Source organism: Typopeltis vanoorti, chromosome 5 (genome assembly GCF_054136105.1).
Source record: "Typopeltis vanoorti isolate ZY-2024b chromosome 5, IOZ_Tvanoo_1.0, whole genome shotgun sequence".
Taxonomy (NCBI): domain Eukaryota; kingdom Metazoa; phylum Arthropoda; class Arachnida; order Uropygi; family Thelyphonidae; genus Typopeltis; species Typopeltis vanoorti.
Window position 1 is genome coordinate 128,083,845 of NC_143553.1, and position 27,479 is coordinate 128,111,323.

The window sequence follows — 27,479 nt, forward strand, 5'->3', positions numbered from 1 at the left end:
AAATAGAATAGGAGTGAAATGGATGAACAGTGAAATCAAGCATGCTGTGCTGGAAAAGAAAATGCTATGGAGGAGGTTCAAGACAGTTGGTGGTGATTGGATCCATGAAGAGTATAAAGTGGAGACTAGAAAGGTGATGAGCATGATAAAGAAAGAAAAGGTGCAGTATGAGAGGAGATTAGCTGGTCAGTCTAAGGTTAACTCAAAGGAATTAAATTCGCTATATGGCAAGCAAGAGAAAGAATAATTATGGCAGGTAGACAATGGTGGATAATCATGGCAGGTCGACAATGGTGGATAATCATGGCAGGTCGACAATGGTGGATAATCATGGCAGAAGAATAACAGTTGCAAAAGATACAGTGGAATTATTGAATGAGCACTTTATCAGCATATATCATACTGGTGTAAATGATGTGGTGCAATATATAGAAGAGAGACAAGTGAAAGAATCAGAGGTGTTTCAGGTGTTGGTTGGGTTAGATGTTAATAAGGCTGTGGGAATGGATGACATATCACCATGTATTCTTAAGGAATGTGCACCACAGTTGGCTACGTGCTTGACCTGGTTGTTTAATGAAAGTCTTGCAGTGGGTAGGGTTCCTAAGGAGTTGAAAAAAGGCAAAATAGTACCACTCCACAAGCATGGTTCTAGGACTAAAGTCTCCAATTACAGACCAGTCTGTATAACTGCAGTTGTGGTCAAGGTGTTTGATTGGTGAGAGATTGGTTAGGAATAGAATACAGGATTGGTTTCTGGACACAACGTTGTTTATGATGGTCAGCATGGATTTTTAAAGAGTAAGTCCCGTTTGAGAATTTACTTGCATTTTATGATAAGGTAACAAGTGTGTTAGATAAGGGAGAATCATATACAGTGATATTCTTGGACTTTGCAAAAGAATTTGAGAGATTACCACATGATAAGTTGGTGTACAAGCTGCAGAGGATGGGAATTGATAGTATATTGGTTAGATGAATCGGAGATTGGCTCTCTGAACGATACCAGCAGGTTGTGTATGATGGAGCAGTGTCACAAAAAAGGAAGGTAACCAGTGGCATGTTCCCTGCTGTTTAACTTGTTTGTAAATGGTATATCATGTGGACTGACTGGGGATCTTCAATTGTTTGCTGATGATGCAAAGTTGGGAAGAATTATAAGCAGCATTGCTGATGTTAATTTCCTTCAGGAAGATTTGAATAGACTTTTGACTTGGGGAAAGGAGAGGGGGGGGGTGTAGTTTTAATATCAATAAGTGCAAGCTGTTGCATTGGAGTGCAGAAATATAAAGCTCTGTACTATATTGAAGGTGCCATACTGCAGAAAGTGGATGAGATTAGAGATATGGGAGTGATGGTCGACAGTAGACTGAAGTTTAGAGGGCATATTGCTAGTGTTGCAAAGGCTGCACATCATAGTGCTGGCTATAATAAGAAGTACTCTAACATGTAGGAATAAGGAAGTGGTTGTACCATTGTATAAAGCACTGGTCAGACCACATTTGGACTATTGTGCTCAAATCTGGTCACTTGGTTTTCAGTGTGATGTGGAGACATTTGAGAAAGTCCAGAGGCGAGTGACTAAGACAATAACAGGACTTTGGACTGATGGCTATGGAGAGAGATTGAAAACATGTGGGTTGCAGAGTCTGGTGAAAAACAGGTGATATGATAGGGACATTTAAGTTAGTGAGAGGGCTTTATTGGATTAATCCAGATGAAATGATAATAAAAGTAGAAAGCGAGATAAGAAAAACCAGAGGTCATCCATAGAAGTTATGTAAGAGTGCAGGTGAAGAGAGGTGTGAGGAATAGATTTTTTACATGGAGAATTGTCAGTGAATGGAATGCATTACCAGAATGTATTGTTAATGCAAGGAGTGCTAAGGATTTTAAGATTCAGTATGATGTTGTCAGTTGAATGAACCTCCCACGATGAGTCTTCCAACTCTATGGAGGGTGCAATAATAATAATAATAATAATAATATCCTTCCCAGTTTCCCATGACTTCTGTTTGGCTACTTTTATACAGCTTAGCTTTCTTACGTTTTTCTCTATATTCTCTGATGGTACTTGCTGACTTTACCAGAAACTTTTTGATATGATTTCTTTTTCTACCAGAACTGCCTCTCACCTCTTGAACCGCTATGTTGTTATGGGTTTTTTCTCACATTGCAGGCAACTTCACTACTTTCATCATCATCTTCATTATGATGATGAAATTTAAGTGCCTGATAAACACAATGTTCGCTACTGTGTTGAGTATCTGGGTGTTTTGTAACTTTGTGTTAAAAAAATTAAAATAATATATATATATTGATATATACCTTGAATAGATTGTAGTTTTATTAATTAAAGTAAACAAAACAAAATGTATTTCTTGCCTGCATTTCTGTGGTCTAATAAGGTGACATAAGTCAGCAAACCTGCTTAAAGCAGCTCGTAAGCTCCGGGCAGCACCATCCTTTTTAATTTCTTTGTAAAGTTCTACCTGAAGACGACCAAGGTGAGACTCAAGAAGTGTCTAAAAGTGATGTTCACAGAACAAGAAAGGTAAAGTAAAAGATTAAAAAATGACAATTACTAATCACAATTAAATATTACTGTGATGAATTACTAGTTATTATTATTAATCAAGAGAATCATGAAAAGGAGACACCTGTAATGGATTATTTAGTTCACTGCATGGAAGAAAAGATAAAAATAAAGCAAGGGAGTTAAATAAAAGCAAGTAATCAAAACACCAGTGACAGTTTGGTGGCATGCATCATCATGATTTTCCACATGAGCAATGATCATGAGGTAAAATACTAAGAAGTGTCTAATACATGAAACATTTACTAGGAAATCTACACAAAGAACAGTATATAATTATAAGACAGAGATAAGAATGTAAGGCCTGCTTAGATTCATAGCTTCATGCTGTTGTTTTTTTATTAAAAGTGGCATTAAAAGTCGCATTCATTGTCTTGATAATCAACTAAGAAGACAATATCAAAATGTGTGTATGCTGATTACAACTGATACAAGCAATCAACTCATTATGCTAATAAGAATTTGATTTTTTTTTTAATATTTCAGCAGTGCTTGCATGTGTATCTCACATTGAAATCAGCTTTGCATAACCAACTTAAATAGTTCAGAATGTTTTGCATGTAATGATATGAACGAAGTTAAACTTGTAAGCTTGCTGTTTTAAAATTCTGTGGTGATTTTCTTGTATAGTGGGTGTGAAAATAATCCAGATGTCATTTTTGAATACACTATTTTATTAGAAAAAGAAGTTAAAATTTGGAAAGTAAAGACGTTAAAAGCAACATTCAATGAATATAACTGTATCAGAGATATGCCTAATATCTTTAATGTTAATGACCATATACAGTTAATTTAATGACCATTTATTAGGTCATTAACTGGTTTATATAGATGGCCATTAAAGTTAAAGATAGAGGAAATAGTTTTCTTCGCTTTGGAAGCTTTTTTTTTTAATTTTTTTAACAGATGATATGCGACCTCTACAGCTCAAGAGATATCAAATATATGGTCTTTGCAACCTCACATGTATAAGTTTAATACCAAAGTAATCTCTAAAGTTTAAAGGGCATACTGCAAAGCATTGCATAAAACCACATAATGCTTTCCTGATATAATACGCAGCACACTAACAAGCAGAGAGTGCGAAGAATATGGTTGTACCAATGTAAAAGGCACTGATCAGAGACAACCTATAGACTACTATGTGCAAGTAACTAGTTTCCACAGAACTATGGAAACTGTGCAGAAGGTCCAGCAACTATGGCAATATCATCATCATCAATTTCCTGATTATGTATCCTCAAGGGGGTGTAGAGACGACTATGACAGTGCTACGTGATTAAGTTTACTTTATTACTAATCTCCCATCAACGATTTCCTCAAAATTAGTTTACTACTTGTGAGCAGTAAAATAATACCACATCTAACATTTTGATCCTCTAAGGCACTTCTGACCAAATCAATCCACCTAGATCTTGATCTCCCTCTGCATCTTTTTCCTGCCACCATAGTCAGACATCTGTTTAGCTAACCACCTTTCCTTTCCAATTCTGTTTAAGTGACCATACCATCACAGACTGACCCTGCTCACACATTATTCAATGCCAACAATGTCAAGTTCCTTCCTAATATAAACTAAAGATACCAAGAAATTATATTCTTGGGTCTAATCCTTTATTGAAGTATAAGCAAACAAAGTTTGTGCCTGAAGTATTTTCAGGACAGGAGCAACTCATATATAGAAGCTAATGACTGCCTTGGTATCCCAAAATGCAAAACACATATCCTTAGAGACATGTATAATTATTCAATAGAAATATTCCTCTTTTGTGACCACATGTTTATTAGAGAAATGTTTTTAAAATACAAGTGCTAAAAATAACCCGACAAGTTTCGTTAGTCATAAGACTAACATCTTCAGGGGTAAAGAGAACTAACAGTTTAAAGCACAAACTATAAGAAATTACGAAAAACAAGTTCATTTGTTGGTATTATGAACATCAAAAAAGTTCATTAAAAAAAAACCGAATAACGGATCTCTACACCTGTTAATGCGTGTTAGATGGAGACAGTGCTATTTGTTGTCGCATTCTGTGGTTAACGCTGACTCTGTCCGAGGTCTGAAGTGGGTCAATTTTTAATAAACGATGACCAAACTTGATTTAAAATCATATCTTGGTTTCTGTTGCATTGCGTAGGAATTTTAATCATATTTGCAGCCTCTTTGAATTTTCTTGTGAAACAATTCTTGTCAATATAGGACATGTTTGTTCTATCCCAGAGTACAACATGACCGGTAGAAGCTGTGTGATATGCTAAGCCAGATTTATGTTCTCTCTTCTTTTGTACGTCCTTTTGATGTTCGCTCATGTGGATTTCCCTCGATCTCCCTGTCTAGCCTACGTAGCAGATGCCACAGGAACAAAGAATATTATAAACCCCTCGTTTTTTCATTGGGTGATGTGGGAGTTTTGGAGGATGAAGAGATCTTGATATTTTTCAAGTGGTAGGAAAGTCACTTTTATGTTGTACTTGTAGAGTAATTTGGCTAATTTATCTGTTACATTCTTGATATAAGGAAGAGTGACTGCGTTCTTGAAGTCTTGTTTATTTAAGTTTTTTGTAGGTGCAGTGTTGAGAATTTTCTTAATTATCTTAGTTGTGTAACCATTCAGTTGTAGGATCTGTGTTAAATATTGTATTTCTTCTTTCCGCTTTTCTTCTATACTGGGGATGTTGTATGCTTTATCCCTTAAGGTTTTTATTAGGCCTATTTTTTGCTTGGGGTGGTGGTGTGAGGTAGCATGAAGAAATCTTCCTGTGCATGTTGGTTTTCTATAGATGGAGAATGATAACCTGTTTTTTCTTTCATTTATTTCTCTAAGGATGTCCAAGAAAGAAAGTTTTTTATTTTCTTCTAGTTCCAGAGTGAATTTTATGTTTGGATGTAAGTTATTAAGATAGTCTTTAAATGTAGTCAATTCTAGTGCTGTTCCTGGTCAAATCATGAAGATATCATCCACATAGCGGATATATTTTTGGTTTTATGTGCCAGTTTTATAAAGCATTATTTTCAAAATTTTCTATGTAGTGGTTTGCTAGAGCTGGTGAGAGGGGTGAACCCATTGCTAGTCCTTCTTTTTGTTCCCAGAGTTTGTCTTGGTAAAAGAAGAACTTGTTTTTTATGCAATGTTTGTAGAGCTGTACAATGTCTAGTGGAAAGAGATTCTCCAGGATGTTTACTGTTTCATTTCTTAGAATCTTTATGAAAAGGCTGACAACATCTAAACTCGCTAATATGTCTGAAGGAACTATGTGTATATCTTTTATTTTCTCTATGAAGTCTGTGCTGTTCTTAATGAACGATGTTGTTTTTCCTATATGTGGTAAAATCAAGTTTGTAAGGTGTTTTACCAGATTTGAGGTTGGAGAGTCCCTTCCGTCTTCTATAGGTCTTAGTGGTATATCTTTTTTATGAATTTAAGGAACTCCACATATTCTAGGCACTAATGGGTGTTTTGATTGTAAATTCCTTTTTAGTTCCTCAGACCAGTTTGGTATATTCTTGACAGGTTCATTAGTTTTGTTGTGGGGTCTCTGTCTAATGCTGTGCAGGTATTGGAATCTTCAAGGAGGCATTTCATTTTGTTGTTATAATCTTCTGAGTTCAAAATCCCTGTTGCATTGCCTTTGTCTGCTTTTATTATGACTGTGTTTTTATTATGACTATATAAGCCAGACAGGGAGATCAGGGGAAATCCACATGAGCGAATATCAAAAGGATGTACAAAAGAAGAGAGAACATAAATCTGGCTTAGCATATCACACAGCTTCTACTGGTCATGATGTACTCTGGGATAGAACAAACATATCCTATATTGACAAGAATTGTTTCACAAGAAAATTCAAAGGCAGCAAATATGATTAAGATTCCTATGTAATGCAACATAAACTAAGGTTTGATTTTAAATCAAGTTTGGTCATCGTTTATTAAAAATTGACACACTTCAGACCTCGGACAGAGTCAGCGTTAACCACAGAACGCAACAACAAATAGCACTGTCTCCAACTAACATGCATTAACGGGTGTAGAGATCCGTTATTTGGTTTTTTTAACAAACTTTTTTGATGTTCATAATACCAACAAATGAACTTGTTTTTCATAATTTCTTATAGTTTGTGCTTGAACTGTTAGTTCTCTTTACCCCTGAAGATGTTAGTCTTACGACTAATGAAACTTTTCGAGTTATTTTTAGTACTTGTTTAGTATTTTAAAAACAGTTCTCTAATAAACATGTGGTCACAAAACCAGAATATTTCTATTGAACTTCTTAACCACAGAAACCTACGCATGAATATAGAAACTCACGGTGAGTTCAATTGGTCTAAAGTTTCACAATTTGAGAAATTACGCATTAAAAAGCAGAACTTTATCAATCATTTGATGTTTTTAATCTGTTGTAGAGACAATATTGTATTTCTTCTTTCCGCTTTTCTTCTGTACTGGAGATGTTGTATGCTTTATCCCTTAAGGTTTTTATTAGGCCTGAAATTGTGCCCAAGTTCAGAAAAATCAAACGTGCATTCCACTCCAATAAAGCCAATAGAATATACAAAAGAACAGAATTAGCTATATCGAGAGAAAGAATTGGAGCTACTAGAGCAGAATTATCCAAGATTAACCAGGATACGTGTAATATACATAACAAACTAGCCACATCACTGCCTTCCGAATTTGGAATAACATAGACACTATCACATGCAATAAAGCTACAATGGTGGCCGAAAAGAAAAAACATAGTCTAATTAAAAAATTCTATTCTCTTTTAAAAGAAAAAGAAAAACAAAGGAAACATTAAGATCAATCCAAAGTAGTTATTAACCTTTCCTCAAGAGTTCTAACAAGAGATGAAACAAATCTTCTTATGAAAGGCATTAATTTTGCTGTAACGTCTCAACAAGTCCCGAAAATCAATATCACACCCCAAATTCAAAAAGGAATAAGAAATGTATCACGAGATATAGCAGACCTGATCCGCATTCAAAGTACAACACTACTATTAAATTGCAAATTACCAAAAAAACCTACAAAAAACAGAATTCGCAGCCCTTAATAAACTCAGATTAGATAAAAACATAGTCATAATAAAAGCAGATAAAGGCAATGTAACAGGGATTTTGAACTCAGAAGATTATAACAACAAAATGAAATGCCTCCTTGAAGATTCCAATACCTGCACAGCATTAGACAGAGACCCCACAACAAAACTAATGAACCTATCAAGAATATATACCAAACTGGTCTGAGGAACTAAAAAGGAATTTACAATCAAAACACCCATTAGTGCCTAGAATATGTGGAGTTCCTTAAATTCATAAAAAAGATATACCACTAAGACCGATAGAAGACGGAAGGGACTCTCCAACCTCAAATCTGGTAAAACACCTTACAAACTTGATTTTGCCACATATAGGAAAAACAACATCGTTCATTAAGAACAGCACAGACTTCATAGAGAAAATAAAAGATATACACATAGTTCCTTCAGACATATTAGCGAGTTCAGATGTTGTCAGCCTTTTCACAAAGATTCTAAGAAATGAAACAGTACACATCCTGGAGAATCTCTTTCCACTAGACAATGTACAGCTCTACAAACATTGCATAAAAAACAAGTTCTTCTTTTACCAAGACAAACTCTGGGAACAAAAAGAAGGACTAGCAATGGGTTCACCCCTCTCACCAGCTCTAGCAAACCACTACATAGAAAATTTTGAAAATAATGCTTTATAAAACTGGCACATAAAACCAAAAATATATCTCCGCTATGTGGATGATATCTTCATCATTTGGCCAGGAACAGCTACATTTAAAGACTATCTTAATGACCTACATCCAAACATAAAATTCACTCTGGGAACTAGAAGAAAATAAAAAACTTCCTTTCTTGGACATCCTTAGAGAAATAAATGAAAGAAAAAACAGGTTATCATTCTCCATCTATAGAAAACCAACATACACAGGAAGATTTCTTCATGCTACCTAGCACCACCACCACAAGCAAAAAATAGGCCTAATAAAAACCTTAAGGGATAAAGCATACAACATCTCCAGTACAGAAGAAAAGCAGAAAGAAGAAATACAATATTGTCTCTACAACAGATTAAAAACATCAAATGATTGATAAAGTTCTGCTTTTTAATGCGTAATTTCTCAAATTGTGAAACTTTAGACCAATTGAACTTACCGTGAGTTTCTATGTTCATAGAAACTCACTGTATTTAACACAGATCCTACAACTGAATGGTTACACAACTAAGATAATTAAGAAAATTCTCAACACAGCACCTACAAAAAACTTAAACAAAACTTCAAGAATGCAGTCACTCTTCTTTATATCAAGAATGTAACAGATAAATTAGCCAAATTACTCTACAAGTACAACATTGTAAAATTTAGGATATTTTTAATTTATTATATTAAATCTTATTAAATCTTTATCAAATTCAGTTCTTATCAAATCCTTAAATCTTGTCGTCTGCTGCACCTTTGTAAATCTACGTTATCTCATTTAAACTTTTATCTTAGGGACGCAAGTATTATAGATCACATGTGCAAAAATCTTCAGAACAAAGAAAGTGGTTCAGGGTGGAACCAATCTCTTTGTCTGATCTATTGGCGTTTTTCTAAACTAAATTTTGGAAAATTTATATGATTTCTAGCTGCGCCACCAAAATTCGTGGATAGGAGATGAATTTCCGTCTGAAGAAACACACAGAACTTTCCTCTCTTATCTATCACTAAATCTAGCAATGTATACTTTCTTATCTACAGTCGTGGCAATCTCCTTTAGGACACAGATTCAAATTAATGAGTAGCGCATTGGAAATAGAAATCAGGCAAGCTATTTAAACATGAAAACAATTTATTTATCATCAAAGAAATGTACAAAAGGTCAATACTAATTTCCACGTAAATTAGCTTCTATGCTTCAATTAACAACTCATAACTATGTTTACATTTAGTCCCTCAACGTAAACAATTCTAGTAAGACCACGTGTCTATATTTTTACCCTTGGTAACACTTAGTTATTTTCAGATCATTCTCACATAAATAATTGCAGGCTTAGGTAATAGCTACAATATTAAACACACAATGTTTCACCTTAGATTTAGGCTAGGCTTTCTCTCACATATAACAAAACAATTCAAACATCAGCATATGGATTAAAGTTCTCAAGTATCATATAAAACAATTCCTTTAAATAAAACACCGTCACAATCTTGTCTCTAGCTAAAACAATGGAAAGATCTTACTTTATACAGATGTCTGGTCTTTTCTGAATGATCCCTGAAATCACTTCCTTCTATTACCATCCGACTTTAGCACTGCACTCGGGTACCTTTTCCGAACATCAGGAATTTAGCGGCATGAAAATCCGATACCTAATTTCTTCTAAGACAACTTAACTTAGCTGTGTCTCTCTCTCTTCTGGTATCTACCGTCTGGAATGCAGGTCTCTGATGGCGATTACGAATGATCTTCCACGATGCTTAGCAAAACTCCGTTACCATAGCATACATTGTGCCTCGGTAGCTCCTCGACCCTCGTTGGCCTCGTCGCCTCTCGCTTGACCACAAGAACTCAACTCGTAGACAGGCTTATACGTTGGTTATGCATTATTAAAACATTTAAGGAATTGAACAACATAGTTAAGAATATAAATTAAATTATACTTTAATAAATATTTCCGATATTTCGGCAACGTCACGTTGCCATCTTCTAAAGGAACTTACAAAAAAAGGCACGTGCACGTAGGCACTACAACACAGTAACTGAGAATGAAGAGATGAAGCTATTGTTCTCCTAAAAGTCCTGATGGTGCCCTCTAGCGGGCTAAGTAGGTGTTCTTGGCTGTTGGGCTGAAGGTCTGCTGATGTAAGCCTCCCAAATTTGGGGCAGTCGCATACAACCAAATTTGTTGAGGTTTGGAGAGTTTCTTAGGACTGAGGCAGATTCCATAAATAGTCTTTTGAATTTGCTACGGTGTATTACTGTAGCTTTCTTCCACCATATTTTGTGGCGTGTATCCAGAGCATGGTCTGCAAGACCAGAATGGCTGTACTTGTGAAAACGGATGTAGTCCTTGTTCAGAAATTCTGATATTCACTGTCCTGCCTGTTTGGCCAAAGTAAGACAGTTTACAACTGCAAGGGACCTGGTATACACCAGGTAGGTCTAGGGGAAGTGGTTGGTCTTTAGTGGAGCGGATAAAGGATGCCAATTTTCTGTAAGGTCTGTAACAGGAGGTCAGGTCATTTTTTTTAAGATTTTGGTAATCTTTTCCGAGGTGCCTCGGATGTAGGGAATGGTGATGGGGGGGGGGGGGGGAATCTGTGGTTTGTAGGTTCTAATATTTTTTGGATTTTTTTTGAGGATGTGATTTAGTTCAGTGTTTTGGGCCAAGTCGTTTCAACAGATTAGTTTAGCCCTGTTGTATAGACCTGACCTCCTGTTGCAGACTTTACAGAAAATTGGCATCTGCTCCACTAAAGACCAACCACTTCCCCTAGACTTACCTGGTGTATACCAGGCCCCTTGCAGTTGTAAACTGTCTTACTTTGGCCAAACAGGCAGGACAGCGAATATCAGAATTTCTGAACACAAGGAGGACTACATCCGTTTTCACAAGTACAGCCATTCTGGTCTTGCAGACCATGCTCTGGATACACGCCACAGAATATGGCGGAAGAAAGCTACAGTAATACACCGTAGCAAATAGAAATTCGAAAGACTATTTATGGAATCAGCCTCAGCCCTAAGAAATTCTCCAAACCTCAACAAATTTGGTTGTATGCGACTGCCCCAAATTTGGGAGGCTTACATCAGCAGACCTTCAGCCTAACAGCCAAGAACACCTACTTAGCCCGCTAGAGGGCACCATCAGGACTTTAAGTAGAACAATAGCTTCATCTCTTCATTCTCAGTTACTGTGTTGTAATGCCTACGTGCATGTGCCTTTTTTTTGTGAGTTCCTTTAGAAGATGGCAACGTGACGTTGCCGAAATATCGGAAATATTTATTAAAGTATAATTTAATTTATATTCTTAACTACATTGTTCAATTCCTTAAATGTTTTAATAAGAACTCAACTCTGGAACAGACTCTAGGACACCCCCATATCGACGTAGCAACCGTCTATTTATCTGGTTCCAATAACCTTGGGTTCGCATACATTGTACTCCCCCTGGGTATTATGATATTCTGCACCCGCCACCATTTTTGGTCATCGCATTAAGGCAGGAAACCCTCTTGCAATGTTGACCTTTGTAATGGTAGTTGCCCCAGGTCATAACTTAATACGATAATCCGTCTGGAATTATCATTGACTAGAGGATTCTTTGGTACTCTACATATAGGGTACAATATTCAGTAATTCACAATTTATTATTTCCAATTCATTAAACATAAAAATTTTAACTATTAAATCATAAGTATTTTTATTGGAATCATGTTTACCAGTAAAATCGGTATATAAGGTGTTTAGCCTAAATTTTTCTTCTATACACGATTTTACAACATAAAAGTGACTTTCCTGCCACTTGAAAAAATATCAAGATCTCTTCATCCTCCGAAACCCCCACATCACCCAATGAAAAAACGAGGGGTTTATAATATTCATTGTTCCTGAGGCCCAGCTACATAGGCTAGACAGGGAGATCGGGGGAAATCCACATGAGCAAACATCAAAAGGACGTACAAAAGAAGAGAGAGCATAAATCTGGCTTAGCATATCACACAGCTTCTACCGGTCATGATGTACTCTGGGATAGAACAAACATGTCCCATATTGACAAGAATTGTTTCACAAGAAAATTCAAAGAGGCAGCAAATATGATTAAAATTCCTATGCAATGCAACAAAAACCAAGGTTTGATTTTAAATCAAGTTTGGTCATCGTTTATTAAAAATTGACCCACTTCAGACCTCTGACTGTCAGCGTGAACCACAGAACGCAACAACAAATAGCACTGTCTCCAACTAACACGCATTAACGGGTGTAGAGAACCGTTATTCGGTTTTTTTTAATGAACTTTTTTGATGTTCATAATACCAACAAATGAACTTGTTTTTCGTAATTTCTTATAATTTGTGTTTTAAACTGTTAGTTCTCTTTACCTTTAATGAAACTTTTCGGATTATTTTTAGTACTTGTTTAGTATTTTAAAAACAGTCTCTAATAAACATGTGGTCACAAAACCGGAATATTTCTATTGAACTTCTTAACCACAGAAACCTACACATGAATGTATAATAATTATTATTAACTGACACCTCCAGGGAGTCTTAAAGACTCATTGAGGGAGGACACCTATACTACAACATTCTGTTCCCACCACTCACAATCCACCAACTACAATGAAATGCAACTACCACCATCATCTACACTAACGACATCTACCACCCACCACCACCACCACTAGTATTTTCACAGACAAGCACAAACAGCCATGCCCATGGCAGGATTCGGCTGCCATGGGCATGGATACCGCCTTTTGGCTGGAGAGCGGATACACTAACCACTCGCCCAACTAGGCTGGCCTTCTCATAATGCATAGCATTATGAGAAGGATATGCTATGCACTACCCAGATCGGTTTCAACCTTTATTGAGGTCTCATCAGTGGGAGGCAGACCCAGAGGTGATACCAAGGTTGAAGTAATACAGAAGTCATATTTTCATATACGAGTAGCCAAAAGGTGTCACACATTATTATTAAAATACTCTGGATAAGAGATAATTGTTGGAAGTTTTCCCACTTGGTATATTATAAATTAAAGATACCAAGAAATTATATTACTTTCCTAATATCTTCATTTTTAATATGATGCTGCCACTGATGGCATCTGTCACTCCCATAATCTTTCTCAGAACTCTCGCATGGTCTCATAAAGTCGCCCATCATTATATGTTATATTCACAGTGCTTTGCTTGAAAGTTGTAAAATCTCACACTTTCAGTGAACTAAGTCTTATAGTTTATGTATTTTAAACATATACAAGCATGCAAACATTAAACTATAATACTTATTTTGGCCAGACTAACTTACAGTCAAGTGAATTAACTTCATTAAAATTACCACTATGTGTAAACACGATATATTAACAATGCACAACTACATAAATGAAAAGCAGCAAGTACTCAGTGCTTTTTCTTACAATATGAGGGGTACCCAAAAATAACTGGAACTTGAACTCGGCACATGTGCATTTTCTAGTTATGAATGATGCCACTAGGCATCATAAATGTGCAGTTTTCTGCACTAGTCTGGCAAGTGGCATCATCCTGTGTGAACTGGTTCGTCACTCTTGGCTGCTTTTTTGTTAGTGCTTACAAGTTTGTTGAAAGTTTATTTTTCACTTGGTTAGAGTATAATAAATTTAGTTTAATTCTTTATCCAAGTGTGAGCAAACAAAGTTTGCGCCTGAAAGTATCTTCAGGACTGGGGTAAGGTGGTACAACACCAGGGCATCTCGTTGCAAAGGTGGAGCAAGCTACCAACACTCCTGTCTCAGTATTTCCTATAATGCAAAACACATCTCCTTGCGGATATGTCTAATGTTATGCATTAAGGGAAGGGCCACTACCCAGACTAGTTTCGACCTTTATTGAGGTCTCTTCAGTGGGAGCCAGACCCAAGTTGAGATACCAGGCAGAAGCATTAGCAGGTCATCTCTACCTATAGGAGTTGCGAAATGGTGTGCCACCCGAAATGGTGGCACACTAGTCTGGGTAGTGGCCCTTCCCTTAATGCATAACATTAGACATATCCGCAAGGAGATGTGTTTTGCATTATAGGAGATACTGAGACAGGAGTGTTGGTAGCTTGCTCCACCTTTGCAACGAGTTGCCCTGGTGTTGTACCACCTTATCCCAGTCCTGAAGATACTTTCAGGCGCAAACTTTGTTTGCTCACACTTGGATAAAGGATTAAACTAAATTTATTATGCTTACAAGTTTGGCAATTTTGTGATGGCTGACCACAAAAAACAGAGATTGTGCATGAAATTTTGTTTTCTTTTGGATAAACCTGCAGCTGAAACTATTGTTATGCTTCAGCAAGCCTTTAATGATGACGCTTTAGGTAAAACACTCGATCTCTACAAATGGTTTTCCAGTTTCAAAAATAGAGACGTACAACCGTGTTGAAAACCAACCACAATCCAGCCAACATTCGAGAAGCAGAAATGATGAAAACATCAAAAAGGTTTGCCAGACAATCAATGAAGATCGTCGAAAATTTTAGAAGAGACTAATTTGTCATGGAGTTCGTGCCACCAAATTTTAACAGATTTGCAAATGAAACATGTCTCTGCTAAATTTGTACCTCGTTTGCTCACAGAAAATAAAAAAAAAATCAGACAATTAAAAAAAAAATTAATGACCAGAACTTTCTTTCAAAAGTGTGATCGAGGATGAATCTTGGTGCTATGGTTATGATCCAGAAACAAAACAAGCATCAAGCCAATGGAAATGCAAATTCATTGAGACTCAAGAAGGCACGTCAAGTTTGATCAAACATCAAGATTTGTTTGTGAATCACAAACATTTGATGTGAATGGAACTGTACACAAAGAATTTGTTCCTCCTGGACAGAGACAGTGAAACAATTTTATCTCAACATTTTGAGAATGCCGTGTGATAGTGTGTGACACTAATGGCCAGAAATGTGGAGTAGCAGAGATTAGTTGCTGCACCACAACAATGCCCAAGCAGCCTTGTCTCCTCAACAGTTCTTGACAAAAAAAATAATAACATGCAGTTGTTCTCCACCCTCCTTACTCGCGCAATCTCTCTCCATGTGAAGTTTTTTAATTCCATGGATAAAGAAAAACCATGAAAGGGCACCAATTTGTTGATATGAAAAAAGTGAAAGAAAATTCGGTGGAGGCCATAAACAGTATTCCAGTTGAGCAGTTCTGGAACTGTTCCCAGCAGTGGAAAAAATGTTGGGACAAGTGATTTGACTCACATGGAGAGTACTTTGAAGGAGACTAGAATATGGTATTATAAACTTTAATAAATTTTAAAAAATAATAATTCCAGTTATTTTTGGGTATATACATTTGTAGTAAGAACAGAAAGTGCTAATTTGAAACAATATTTAAGTTTATATTTATTTAATTAAATAAAAAATACTGTAGAATATATATATATATGTATATATATACTGATGGTCTGCAATGTATTGCTCTGTATAATGGTTCATTTATCTGAAATAATTGCAGTGTTTGGAAAAGTTTTTCTCTGGTCTGGAGACACCTTGTCATATGTCTTTTCCAGATCTACAAAACTTAAGTGCTGATTCTTATCATATTCCCACGATTTCTTGCACAATTTCACAATGATTCCACAATTTTTCTGTCTCTTCTCAAGTATATTTGCATAATCTTACCTGGAACACTCAGTAAAGAAATTCATCTATAATTCTCATATTCAGCTTGATTCCGGTATAGATGAGAACTATGAGAGCTCTACTTCTATCAACTGGAATTTGATCTTCTGATAAGATCCTCTGAATTATTATTATTATTGTACGAGCACCTCCATGGAGTCTAAAGACTTGTTGCAGAAGACCAAATTTATTCACACAATCTATCATACCTCTCATTGAACCCATTAACAGACAAAGTGCTAACAACTGACTCTGGCAACCCATTTCATTCATTCACAACTCTCCAAGTGAAAAATCTAGTCCTCATGCCCCTACTAATCACACTTTTACTCAATTTCCAGGGATGACCTCGTTCTGCCCCCCTCTAGCCAAGTACTGAAATATATCCCCTGCACCAATCCTATAAAATCCTTTAAGTAACTTAAATGTCTCTATCATATCCCCTCTTTTTTGCCTATCAACCAACTTCCTGAAGTCCTTCTACACATGTTCAATCAATCTTCATAGGGAACCATCCACAGACCACTCACCATCTTGGCTGCTAGCCTCTGAATCCTCTCCACCACTTCCTCACTCATCACCAAGAAATCCAGGAGACCGACATGAGCACGGTAACCAAGATGTATCAGAGCCTTATAAAGAGGAATAATAACTTCCTTATCTCTACTTGTTAGTGTGTCCTTCAATAGCCAAGTAATCTTATGAGCTACCTTAGCAATATGTCCTCTAAACATTAATGCTCTATCTACCACTACCCCTAAATCCCTAGCTTCATCTATTTCTTGGAGTACAGTTCCATCAATGTGGTACACAGCTTGTAATCTATTTATTCCAAAATGTATAACTTGACATTTCTCCACATTAAACTGATACCCATTATCTTTTGTCCATACTGACAGCCCATTTAAATCATTCTGTAAGCTCTCCCTCTACATTGCCTTGATTAACTATTACTCTACCTAATTTTATATCATTGGAAAACAACTGAATATTTCCTTTCATGTTATTTCTTATATCATTTATGTACAAATTAAACAGTAGTAGTCCTAGCTCGTGATAAAAGTTTAATGGAGTGAAACAGAACTAGGAAATATTAACTAGCATTTAATGCAACTAAATATACAGCATTAAATACTACTTTTAATCATTTCCTGCTGTTTGACTCCATTAAACTTTTATCACGAATTTTTCCCAGCACTTAAGTCTTAACACACGGACTAGCACTGCACCTTGCAGCACACCACTAGTCACCAGCCACCCTATTATCCACATAACCAGTGTCGTATTATACCTATCCCCCATTTGTTCTAATTTGCATAACAGAGCTCCATGCAATATTTGGTCAAATGCCTTGCAAAATCCAGCTGAAACATCGTATAGCCATTTCCCTTATCTAACTCATATATCATTTCATTATAAAAAGTTTGTAAATTACTAAGGTATGATCAACCCTTCACAAAGTCATGTTGCCCCTTGTAGAGTATCATATTCTTATCCATTCATTCCTGAATTCTCTTTTTGACCATTTTTTCCAGTATTACCGCCAGCCCTGAGATACTGATTGGTCTATAATTTGCTACTGCAGTCTTAGAACCTCCCTTGGAACTCTACCAGAGCTGAGTCCTTCCCTTTAGTGTTACACAGTGATCACCATTCATTTCAGACAAATTATGGAGACTACAACCTTGTTAGAAATAATTATTTTAATTTTCCAATGTTTTGACCTTCATATTAAGGTATATGAAGACAAGTATACAGAGACAAGCTATATTACATTTCACATAGTATGCTTAAGAGACAATGATTTGATCAACGGTTATTCTACTCACCTGACCTCTAGTGGAAATAAAATAAAATAAAAGATAAAAAATAAAAAAATAAATGAAAATAAAATAACTACACCAAAACTATATTCTATTTATAACAACGTCAGAGAAAAAATGTTTCATATAGATAGTTTTAAATAAAACTATTTATAAACTTATCTATCTACGAAACTATATTAAATAACCTATCTATATGAAAAAAATTTCTCTGTGTTGTCATAAACAGAATATAGCTTTGATGTAGTTATTTTAATTCGTTTATTTATTTTATTTTTTATTTATTTATTTTTCCACTAGAGGTCAGGCCAGTAGAATAACCGTTGATCAAACCATTGTCTCTTTACCATACTATGTGAAATGTAATATAACTTTGTGTGTGTGTGTGTGTGTGTGTGTGTGTGTGTGTGTGTGTGTGTGCGCGCGCGCGCGCTCCAGATGATGACGACCTTAATATAAAGGTCAAAACATTGGGAAATTAAAATAATTATTTCTGACATGGTGTTGTAGTCTCTATAATTTATCTGAAATGAATACCAGAGCTGAGACTTAAAGAGCCTAGTCACAGGTGTTGCCAATTCCCTTGCAATACCTGTGACTAGGTGTTGCAAGTCACAACAACTGTGACTTGCAAAAATAGATCACATTACATCACAAAACACCAAAAATCCACTAATGCCTGTAACTTGCCAAAAGTTACAGGCATTAGTGAGACTAGGCTAACAGCAGATGATGTAGTTACATGGATAGAATGTGATGGATTTAGTATTTTCAGATAGGATAGAGTAGACAGGACACAGGTTGGGGTAGTACTACTGATGAAAGCAGAGGAATTGCAGTCAAGAGCAGGAGTCAGTCGGGCAAATGACAGTAAAGTCAATCTGGTGTGAGATAGGGGGCTAATAGGACAAAATATAAAACTGGTTGCTGCTCGAGGGGGTAATAAGGATTATATGGAAGACATGCATCAGCAGATTAGTAAAATGACCATAAGTAGAGTAATTATTATGGGAGACTTAAACTTCAGAGACATAGATTGGAAGGAGGAAAGATCCCATGACAGGAAGGAAATGGAATTTATACACTTACTAAGCAATAATTACTTGAAGCAGAATGTAATGGTGAACTTGGGTATGTGAGTCCACCATTACATTCTGCTATGGTGGACTTGGATATGTGAGTGCTGGATCTGGTTATAAGATCAGAAGACCTGTCTGTAACTGATTGCCTCTATATAACAATGCCTCCAATTGGAGGGGGAAGTGATTACATGGTCATTACTTGAGAGGTAGCAATAACTGAAAATTCCAGTTAAGAAGGGATACATGTTGAACTACAAGGCTGGTGATTATGATTTATTTAGGAGGCAGCTTAAAGCAGTACTATGGTATAAAGATCTGCAATGGAAGGATGTTCATGGTCAAAGAGTGTCTGGAGGAAGCAATATTACACTCTATACCCAAGGTCAGGAGGGTAAATCAGGTAGGAGTTGGATGAGTATTATCATTAAGCACGAGCTGCAAGCAAAGAAACTATCGTGGACAGTATATAAAGTGAAAGGTGACCAGTTAACTCATGAACAGTACAAGGATCAGGCAAGAAAGATGACCAGAATGGTAAGGAAGGCAAAATCAGATTATGAGAAGAGATTAACTGAACAGATGAAAGGAATTCTCCAAAAAATTTTTCGTTATATTATTATTATTATTAAACAAGACCTCATGGAGTCAAAGACTCATCTAGGAGGTCCTTTTATCTAATACACATCTCATCATACCGTGTCTTAAACACATTCAAACTCCTTGCAGACACCACACTCTCAGGCAAGGCATTCCAATCACTCACAATTCTGCACGAAAAAAATCTGCCTCTCACTGACCTACTCACACCCTCTTTATACAGTTTCCAGGGATGACCTCTGGTTCTTCCCTGATCTCACACTATTCTCTGTAGAACTTCTCCACCATTGATCCTATAACAACCCCTTACCAACTTGTAGGTCTCTATCATATCTCCCCTCTTCCTTCTCTCCACTAGACTCTGCAAATTACATCTTTTCAATCTTTCCTCATACTCGACATTCCAGAGGTCAGAAACTACCTTAGTCAGTTGCCTTTGGACCCTTTCCAACATCTCTTCATCCTTCTGAAAACCAGGTGACCAAATCTGGGCACAATAGTCCATGTGTGGCCTAATCAAAGCCTTATACAATGGAACAAGAATCTCCCTACCTCTACATGTCAGTGTCCTCCGCATCATTCCCAGAAGTCTTTGTGTTGTCTTCACAATTTTGGCAATGTGTCCCCTAAATTTTAGATCCTTATCCACTATCACCCCTAGATCTCTTATTTCCTCTACTTCCAACAATATATTCTCACCAAGCATAAATTCTGCATCCCAACTTTGTTTTCCAAATTTTAAAACCTTACATTTTGCAACATTGAACTCACATCCCCATTTGACTGCCCAATCACTCAATTTATTTAAGTCTTCTTGCAAGGCCACGACATCTTCACTACTCTTTATGGTTTGTCCCAACTTTGCATCATCTGCAAACAACTGAATATCTTCATCCAAATCTTCGCCAATATCATTAATATACAAGTTAAATAGTAATGGCCCTAAAACAGACCCCTGAGGCACTCCACTAGTGACTTTCCTTTTCCTGGATATTGCACCCCCATACACAACTTGTTGATACCTATCAGATAGCCAGTCTCCAATCCAATGCACTAATCTAATATCCAACCCCATCTGCTCTAGTGTGACTGTCAACTTATCATGAGGTACTCTATCAAAAGCTTTTGCGAAATCCAAGTATATTACCGTGTATCCTTCTCCTCTGTCCAAGGAAGCAGTCACTTTATTGTAATAAGTAAGTAGATTACTAAAACATGACCTCCCTTTAGCAAATCCATGCTGTCCATCAAAGATTATACCGTTGTTGTCAACCCAACTCTGGATCCTAGTTCTCACAAGCTTCTCCAACAACTTAACCACAACACCTGACACACAGATAGGCCTATAGTTTGATGCTTGAGTTCGATCACCTCCTTTATGAAGTGGCACAATCTTGCCCTCCTTCCACTCTTTAGGGACTTGACCAAGTGCAAGACTCGTATTAAAAAAATATGTCAAGGCAGGTGTCAACTCTCTGGCACATTCCTTTAGAATACGCGGTGATACATTATCAAGTCCCACAGCCTTATTTACATCTAGTTTATTCAACTCCCCAAACACCTCTTGCTCACTTACAGTCAGTCTCTCCTCCCAATCATCAACTGCCCTTAATCTCTCCATATTGAAAGTAAGAAGAAGAATGAGTATGGAAGGATAACTTCAATAAGTGCAGATAGTAGAGAGATAACAGAGACAGATGGTATGATCACTCATTGAGTTACTGAGTGATCATTTAGGAGAACTGGCAATGTCTTTGACTAGGAGGTTTAAGTCTCAGCTCTGGCAACATCCCAAGAGAATTGAAGGAGACAAAATAATTCCTTTGCATTAAGGAGGATCTAAAAGTGGGATAGCAAACTATAGACCAGCATGGTAAGGAAGGCCAAATCAGATTATGAGAAGAGATTTAAACAGATGAAAGGAATTTTCCAAAAATATTTTTCATTATGTTGAAAGTAAGGTGAAGAAGAAAAAGAATGAGTATTGAAGGATAACTAAGTGCAGATGGTAGAGTGGTAACAGAGGCAGATGAAATTACTGAGCTACTAAGTGATCATTTTGCAAGGGTATATCATCCAAGTGAAATATTGTTATGACAGAGGTGACAGGGAATAAGGTCTGAACAGAGGTTAAAAAATTTGCAGGTACTTAGTATATTGCAGAATCTGAATGCAAATGCATCTGTTGGATTGGATGGGGTGGGATATTGGCTCGCATTTTATGAGCATGTGCAGGGGGAACAGGCAATGCCTTTGACTAGGATTTTAATTTAAGTCTCAGCTCTGGCAACATCCCAAGAGAATTGAAGGAGGACAAAATAATTCCTTTACATAAAGGAGGATCTAAGTGTGAGGTAGCAAATTATAGACAAATCAGTATCTCAGGAGTAGTGGTAAAAGTAATTCTTGTAAAAATGTCAATACAGTGGTTACTCATAACTATTAATTTTTCAGGAAATAACAAAGTTTACTAAAATATTAATTATAAAAGGTTTTAATTAATACCTTCCTATATTTCGGCAATGTTACATTGCCATCATTAGGGATCACAAAAAATAATGACATGTACAAGCAGGGACTAACACTGAGCAAATGAGGTGGAAGAATGGCAAGAGAAGTAAAGCCTCGAGGAGTCAAAAGTGGTGCCTAGTGGCTAAATTGTTTAGTCTTGGTTGTTGGGCTCACAATCTTAGAATGTATGCTTCCCAAATTTGGTATAGTCTCACTCATTCACCCAAAGGTTTGGGAAGTTTTTCAGGAATTTTTTTCAAAAATTTTTCTCGAGGAATACTATTTTATATTTATATTTGCTGCAGTGTAATAGAGTGGCCTTCTTCCAGCATATCCTGTGGTGAGTGTCAGCATGGTCAGCAAGTCCTCAGTGGCTGTATCAGTGGAACCAGATGTAGTCTTTTGTTCACATATTGGCTGTCCAGCCTGTTTGTCTGTAGTAAGACAATTTGAAATTGCAAGGGAATTGGTATACTGCTGGTAGGTCTAGGACAGTGGTATTCAACCTTTATTTGTACGCGAGCTACTTTTCTATAAAAAGTTATTCAGCGATCTACTCTCTTATATATAAGTGATTCGGTGATCTACTCTCTTATATAGTTCACGTTCCCCCAACCTGATATCCGATTACGCACAAATAAACAACTAAAAATAAAAAACTAAAAAAAAATACACAACTAAAAACTTTATTTATGGATTTAAAAATTTATTTATCACTTTTAATTATTTTAATACAACAAATATTTTAATACAACAAAAAATATATATATATATTGGAATAAAATATTTATTTCTCTATTTTGGAAAACCAAAGTTAGAAAAAACAACAGATTGATTACAAACTCATAAGTTACAGGAATGCTGGTTGATTAAAAAAAAAAAAAAAAAAGTTAATGTGAAATTTGGCATTGTTTGGACCTTGCAATATTTTCATAGTCAAGTTGATATGAAGAAGTGGCCATTCACAGACAATCATCCAAATGATCATTTGTAATTTGGTTTCTTAATTGACTTTTTATAACGGTCATATTTGAAAAAGCGGATTCTGACAAGTATGTCGATCCGAAACACGACAGAATTTTTCGCGAAATATCAGTTAATATTGGGAATTTTTCATGTGCATACTTTCAAATGACTTCATTGTTTATTGATTTTAAATGTAAACTCTTCTGAATGTTTATTATCTCAAGTTCGACTTCAGCTTGGTTTATATCAAACAGCCCACTAATTTTATTTGAAATTTCTGTGATGTTCAAGTTTTCTTGAAATGGATTATTGATAAAAGATACAATCATTTCAGTTTTATTAAAATCTTTAAATCTTGAATTTATTTCTTCCTCAACTAATTCTATTTCACGAATAAATTCTTTTAAATCATAGTGAAGCATTTATTGATTTTGTTCAAAATATTTTAATAAATATGGGAGATGTCTAAATTCGCAGTCATTTATATTTTTCTTTAATAAAAGTAAGTATTGTTGGAAAGTTTTTATTGAACTTAACATGTCAATTAAATTTTTATCTCTATCTTGTAACTCTAAATTTAAACTGCTTAATTTGGTACAGAAATCTACTAAAAATGATAAGTGTAACAACCATCTTTTATCACTCAATTGTGGATAAATATCTCCTTTTTCATGAATAAAAATTTTTATATCGTTAATTAATACAAGAAATCTTACTAAAAATTGCCTTCTGCTGAGCCAGCGAACATTATTATACAACAGAAGTTCCCTATCATCATCTGCCTGTAATTTAAATAATCACTGTTGCAGGCTTTTCCATAAACAAAATTTACAATTTTAAATGTAATATCCAAAACATTTTTTGTGTTTAATCTTTTACTACACAGTACTTGTTGGTGAATAATACAGTGGTATGTTAAAACATCTGGATATTTGTCATCGATTTTACATAATGAAATCAAGCCTGATTTATTACCTATCATTGCAGGAGTACCATAAGTAGTATCAAATGCTGAAAAAATGTCTTCTTCCCTAGTCCTTCCCAATAATAGTATAATTTTCTAAAGTTCTTCTTTACTTGAATAATCTTGAAATACCATGCGAATAAATATCATTAACTGTGCAATATCAGTGAAGTCGTTTGATTCATCAAATTGTAATGAAAACGCAACACACTGCTGAATGTCTGACATTAACCTGGCCTGGAAACTTTTCTCCAGCAATTGGAACTCTTCCTTTCGACAATTTGAAACCTTGTCTTCGTCCTAGAAGTGGTCTCTCTCTAGTGACGTCTCGAACCGAGAAGTTCCTTTCTGGAAGCGGGAAACTCCTCTCTCTCTTGGGATCTCCCGGATCCCAACATGGATCCGGGCTGTCTCTCTGATGGCAACTCTGGACCGGGCGGCCTTCTCTCTGAGAGCAATTCTGGAACCGGGACCCCTTCTGCTTGTGCAGTCCCTTTTTATTAGGCCTCCTCTGGGACCTCGCATGAAGTTTGGCAACCCCCAAAGAATCGGTATGAGTTTTTCATCTTAAGTTTCAAGTTCGGAACGCCTTTTGTTCTCCTCCTCTTTCATTTGATTGTAAGTTGCCGGCCATCGGAAAGTTGTTTGAACTCTTTCTGACTGACTATGGAGATGTATACACTTAGAGCCAGCAAGCCTTTCTCATACATACAAGCTTCAATAACAATCTTTCTAATGCCGCCATGTACAACTTCTGCAACAAAACATTGCCTTTGTTTTTAACACTCCAACATATTCTTATTAAAGCAGTATATACAGTTAGCTTCAAAAGAGTTATTTACAAAAACATCTAATACAAACTATACTGAGACAAACAAAGTTTATTTTTTTACAACATTCAGATGGGACTTAACCTAAGTAAAAAATCAATGTAATGTGCTTTGGAATATTTAATATTTAAGCTACAATCGAGATTTTACACTCTGGTTATAATCGTATTCACTCGGCTCGCTGTTTGACTTCCACTGATCCAAATTAATTCATTTACCCGGACTTATAAGAAAATTACTAATTTGACAATTTTAACGAAAAATAAATAAACAATAGCAATACATTTAAAGCAAATTAAAAATAATACAAAATAATGATAAATAAAATATTATGTTTTCAGTTTTAATTAAATTCGTATGTAAGGAGGAATACACAAGAGATCGACCAAAAATCTCTCCGCGATTGACAGGTTGAACACCCCTGGTCTAGGAAATGTGGCAGGTCTCTGATGGAGAAGATAAGAGATGCCAATTTTTTATGGTCTGTAAGTGGTTGTGAGGTCGTATTTCCTTAGGATTCTTTCAATTTTTCAGATGTGCCAGGATATAGGGAATAGTGATAGAGTTTGATTAATCTTTGCTCTGAAGGGGAAGGGGGTTGTGGTTACAGGGTTTGAATAATTTTTTTAAATTTTTTTGGGGGTTGTAGCCATTGGCTAAGAAAGTGTTAAGGATATAGTCAATATATTCAGTAGCAAGGTACTGTCATTAGAACCAATTAATTTTACCCTGTTATATAGGGTTTGTATAATCCTGTACTGTTGGAGGGAGGGGATGTGATTGCTGTTGAATGTATCTTCTTGTATGTGTAGATTTTATGTAAATGGAAGAACGCCAGGGATCCATCGGGTTGGCATGTAATCAGAGTGTCTAGGAATGGAAGAGACTGTTGTTGTTGTTTTCCTTTTCCAATGTAAACTGGACCCTGGGGTGTTGATGTTTAGATGTGTTAGGAAACTGTAGAATATATCTAGGCCATTTAGCCAAATGAAGAACATGTCATCCACGTAGCGTAATCAGATAGTGGGTTTATGTGGGGAGGAGTGTAAGGCTTTTTCTTCAGAGATCTCCATGAAGAAGTTGGTTAGGGATGGAGAAATTGGAGAACCCATGGCTGTCCCCTCCGTCTGTTTGTAGAAGTTTCCTTGCCAAACAAAATAGCCTGAGTTCATAGTGAACTGAAACAGGGCTAAGATATCAAAAGGAAATATGGCTTGGATGAGGTTTGAGATATCTCTGAGTGGGACATTGCAAATAAAGAGGAGACATCAAAATTGACCAGTATATTAGTGTGTTGGAGTGTGAGGTTTTCTATACTGGCCTTAAAGTGAGCTGAGTTTTTTATGTGTGAAGATGTATAGCCATTTTATTGAGTGCACCTTGGCTAAGTGCTTGGCTAATTTGTATGTAGGTGACTCAAATGCAATCCACAATGGGACGTAATGGCCCATTTTGTTTATGGATTTTTGGTGGTTCCTATATCCAATGGGGAAGCTAGAGTTATAAGGTTTTAGTCTGTTTGTGACTTTCACATGCCAAGAGGTAACCTTTTTAAGGAGCCTATGGAGTGTTCTGATTTGTGTGCTAGTGAGATCGTAGTTTACAAGGAGGTAGTTAGAATAATCTAGAAGTAAGGATGCAAGCTTACCTGATTAATCTAATTGGTTTAAAACCACAGCGGCATTTCTCTTATCCCCTTTGGTAATTACTATTTTGTTGTTACTTTTGATTTCTTGCAGATCTTTAAATTCTTTTTTTGATAGGTTGCTTTCTGGTGGTTCAGCTTGGATTGGCTACATCCAGTCTGATGTTGTTGGCAATATGGCTGGGAAGGCTGTGGATACCTCATTCTATTTGGATAATTATTTCTTCTGCCAGAATTTGTTTAGGTGCTAATGCACAGTTATAGCTATATGCGAGTGTGCTAATTGCTTCAGTGTGAGGGATAATAGGTTTACTATTGTGTTAGGAGATAATTGAGGCTTGAAAGCTGAGTATTTTTGTAGACTTTCATATTTCCTGATGTGCTGACATTGTATTGTTTGACATTCCTCATACTGTTCGACTTCAGTGTTTGACGTCTTGAATACTTCAGCGTTCAAGACATCGGAAAGGATCATCCAAAGGTCAATGTTCAGTGTCGCAGCAAGCTCTTCTAATGCACGCTTAGCTTTGCTAGTGTCAGCTAGGAGAATGCAAATGGCGGCAATTTGTTCCCATAGTAGAGCAAATCTAGGCACCTGTAAATGCAGAGAGGCTTAGGTGAAGTGAACTGGCGTTTCAATGTCACACAATTCGGGATCATGTTATTATCATCCCAACAGCATTTCAAAAAGACTAATCTGCTAATCTATTCAGTTGTCTGGATATCTTCTATGCAATTCCCCTCCCTCCCTCCCCCCTCCTTCAGAGCAGAGATTACTCAAAATCTATCATCATTCCATATATCCTAGGCACATCTGAAAAATTGACAAAAAAAATCCTAAGGAAATACAACCTTACAGCCACTTACAGACCACATAAAAAAATTGGCATCTCTTATCTGCACCACCAAAGACCAGTCACGTCTTCTAGACCCATCAGAAGTATACCAGGTCACTTGCAGTTGGAAACTGTCCTACTACAGCCAAACAGGGAGGACAGCCAATATCAGAATATCTGAACACAAGGACTACATCCGGTTCCACCAATACAGTCACTCAGAACTTGCTG

The 27,479-nt window shown here is 36.3% G+C and overlaps 1 protein-coding gene across 1 annotated transcript in view; it reads right to left on the reverse strand.

The window, feature by feature from the left end:
• htt (huntingtin) overlaps positions 1-27,479 on the reverse strand; it is a 1,164,033-nt gene that overhangs the window by 1,084,464 nt on the left and 52,090 nt on the right. The window contains exon 4 of the mRNA XM_090393484.1: positions 2,386-2,525. Within this exon, the coding sequence (XP_090249610.1) occupies positions 2,386-2,525 (140 nt within the window). The remainder of the gene's footprint in view (positions 1-2,385; positions 2,526-27,479) is intronic.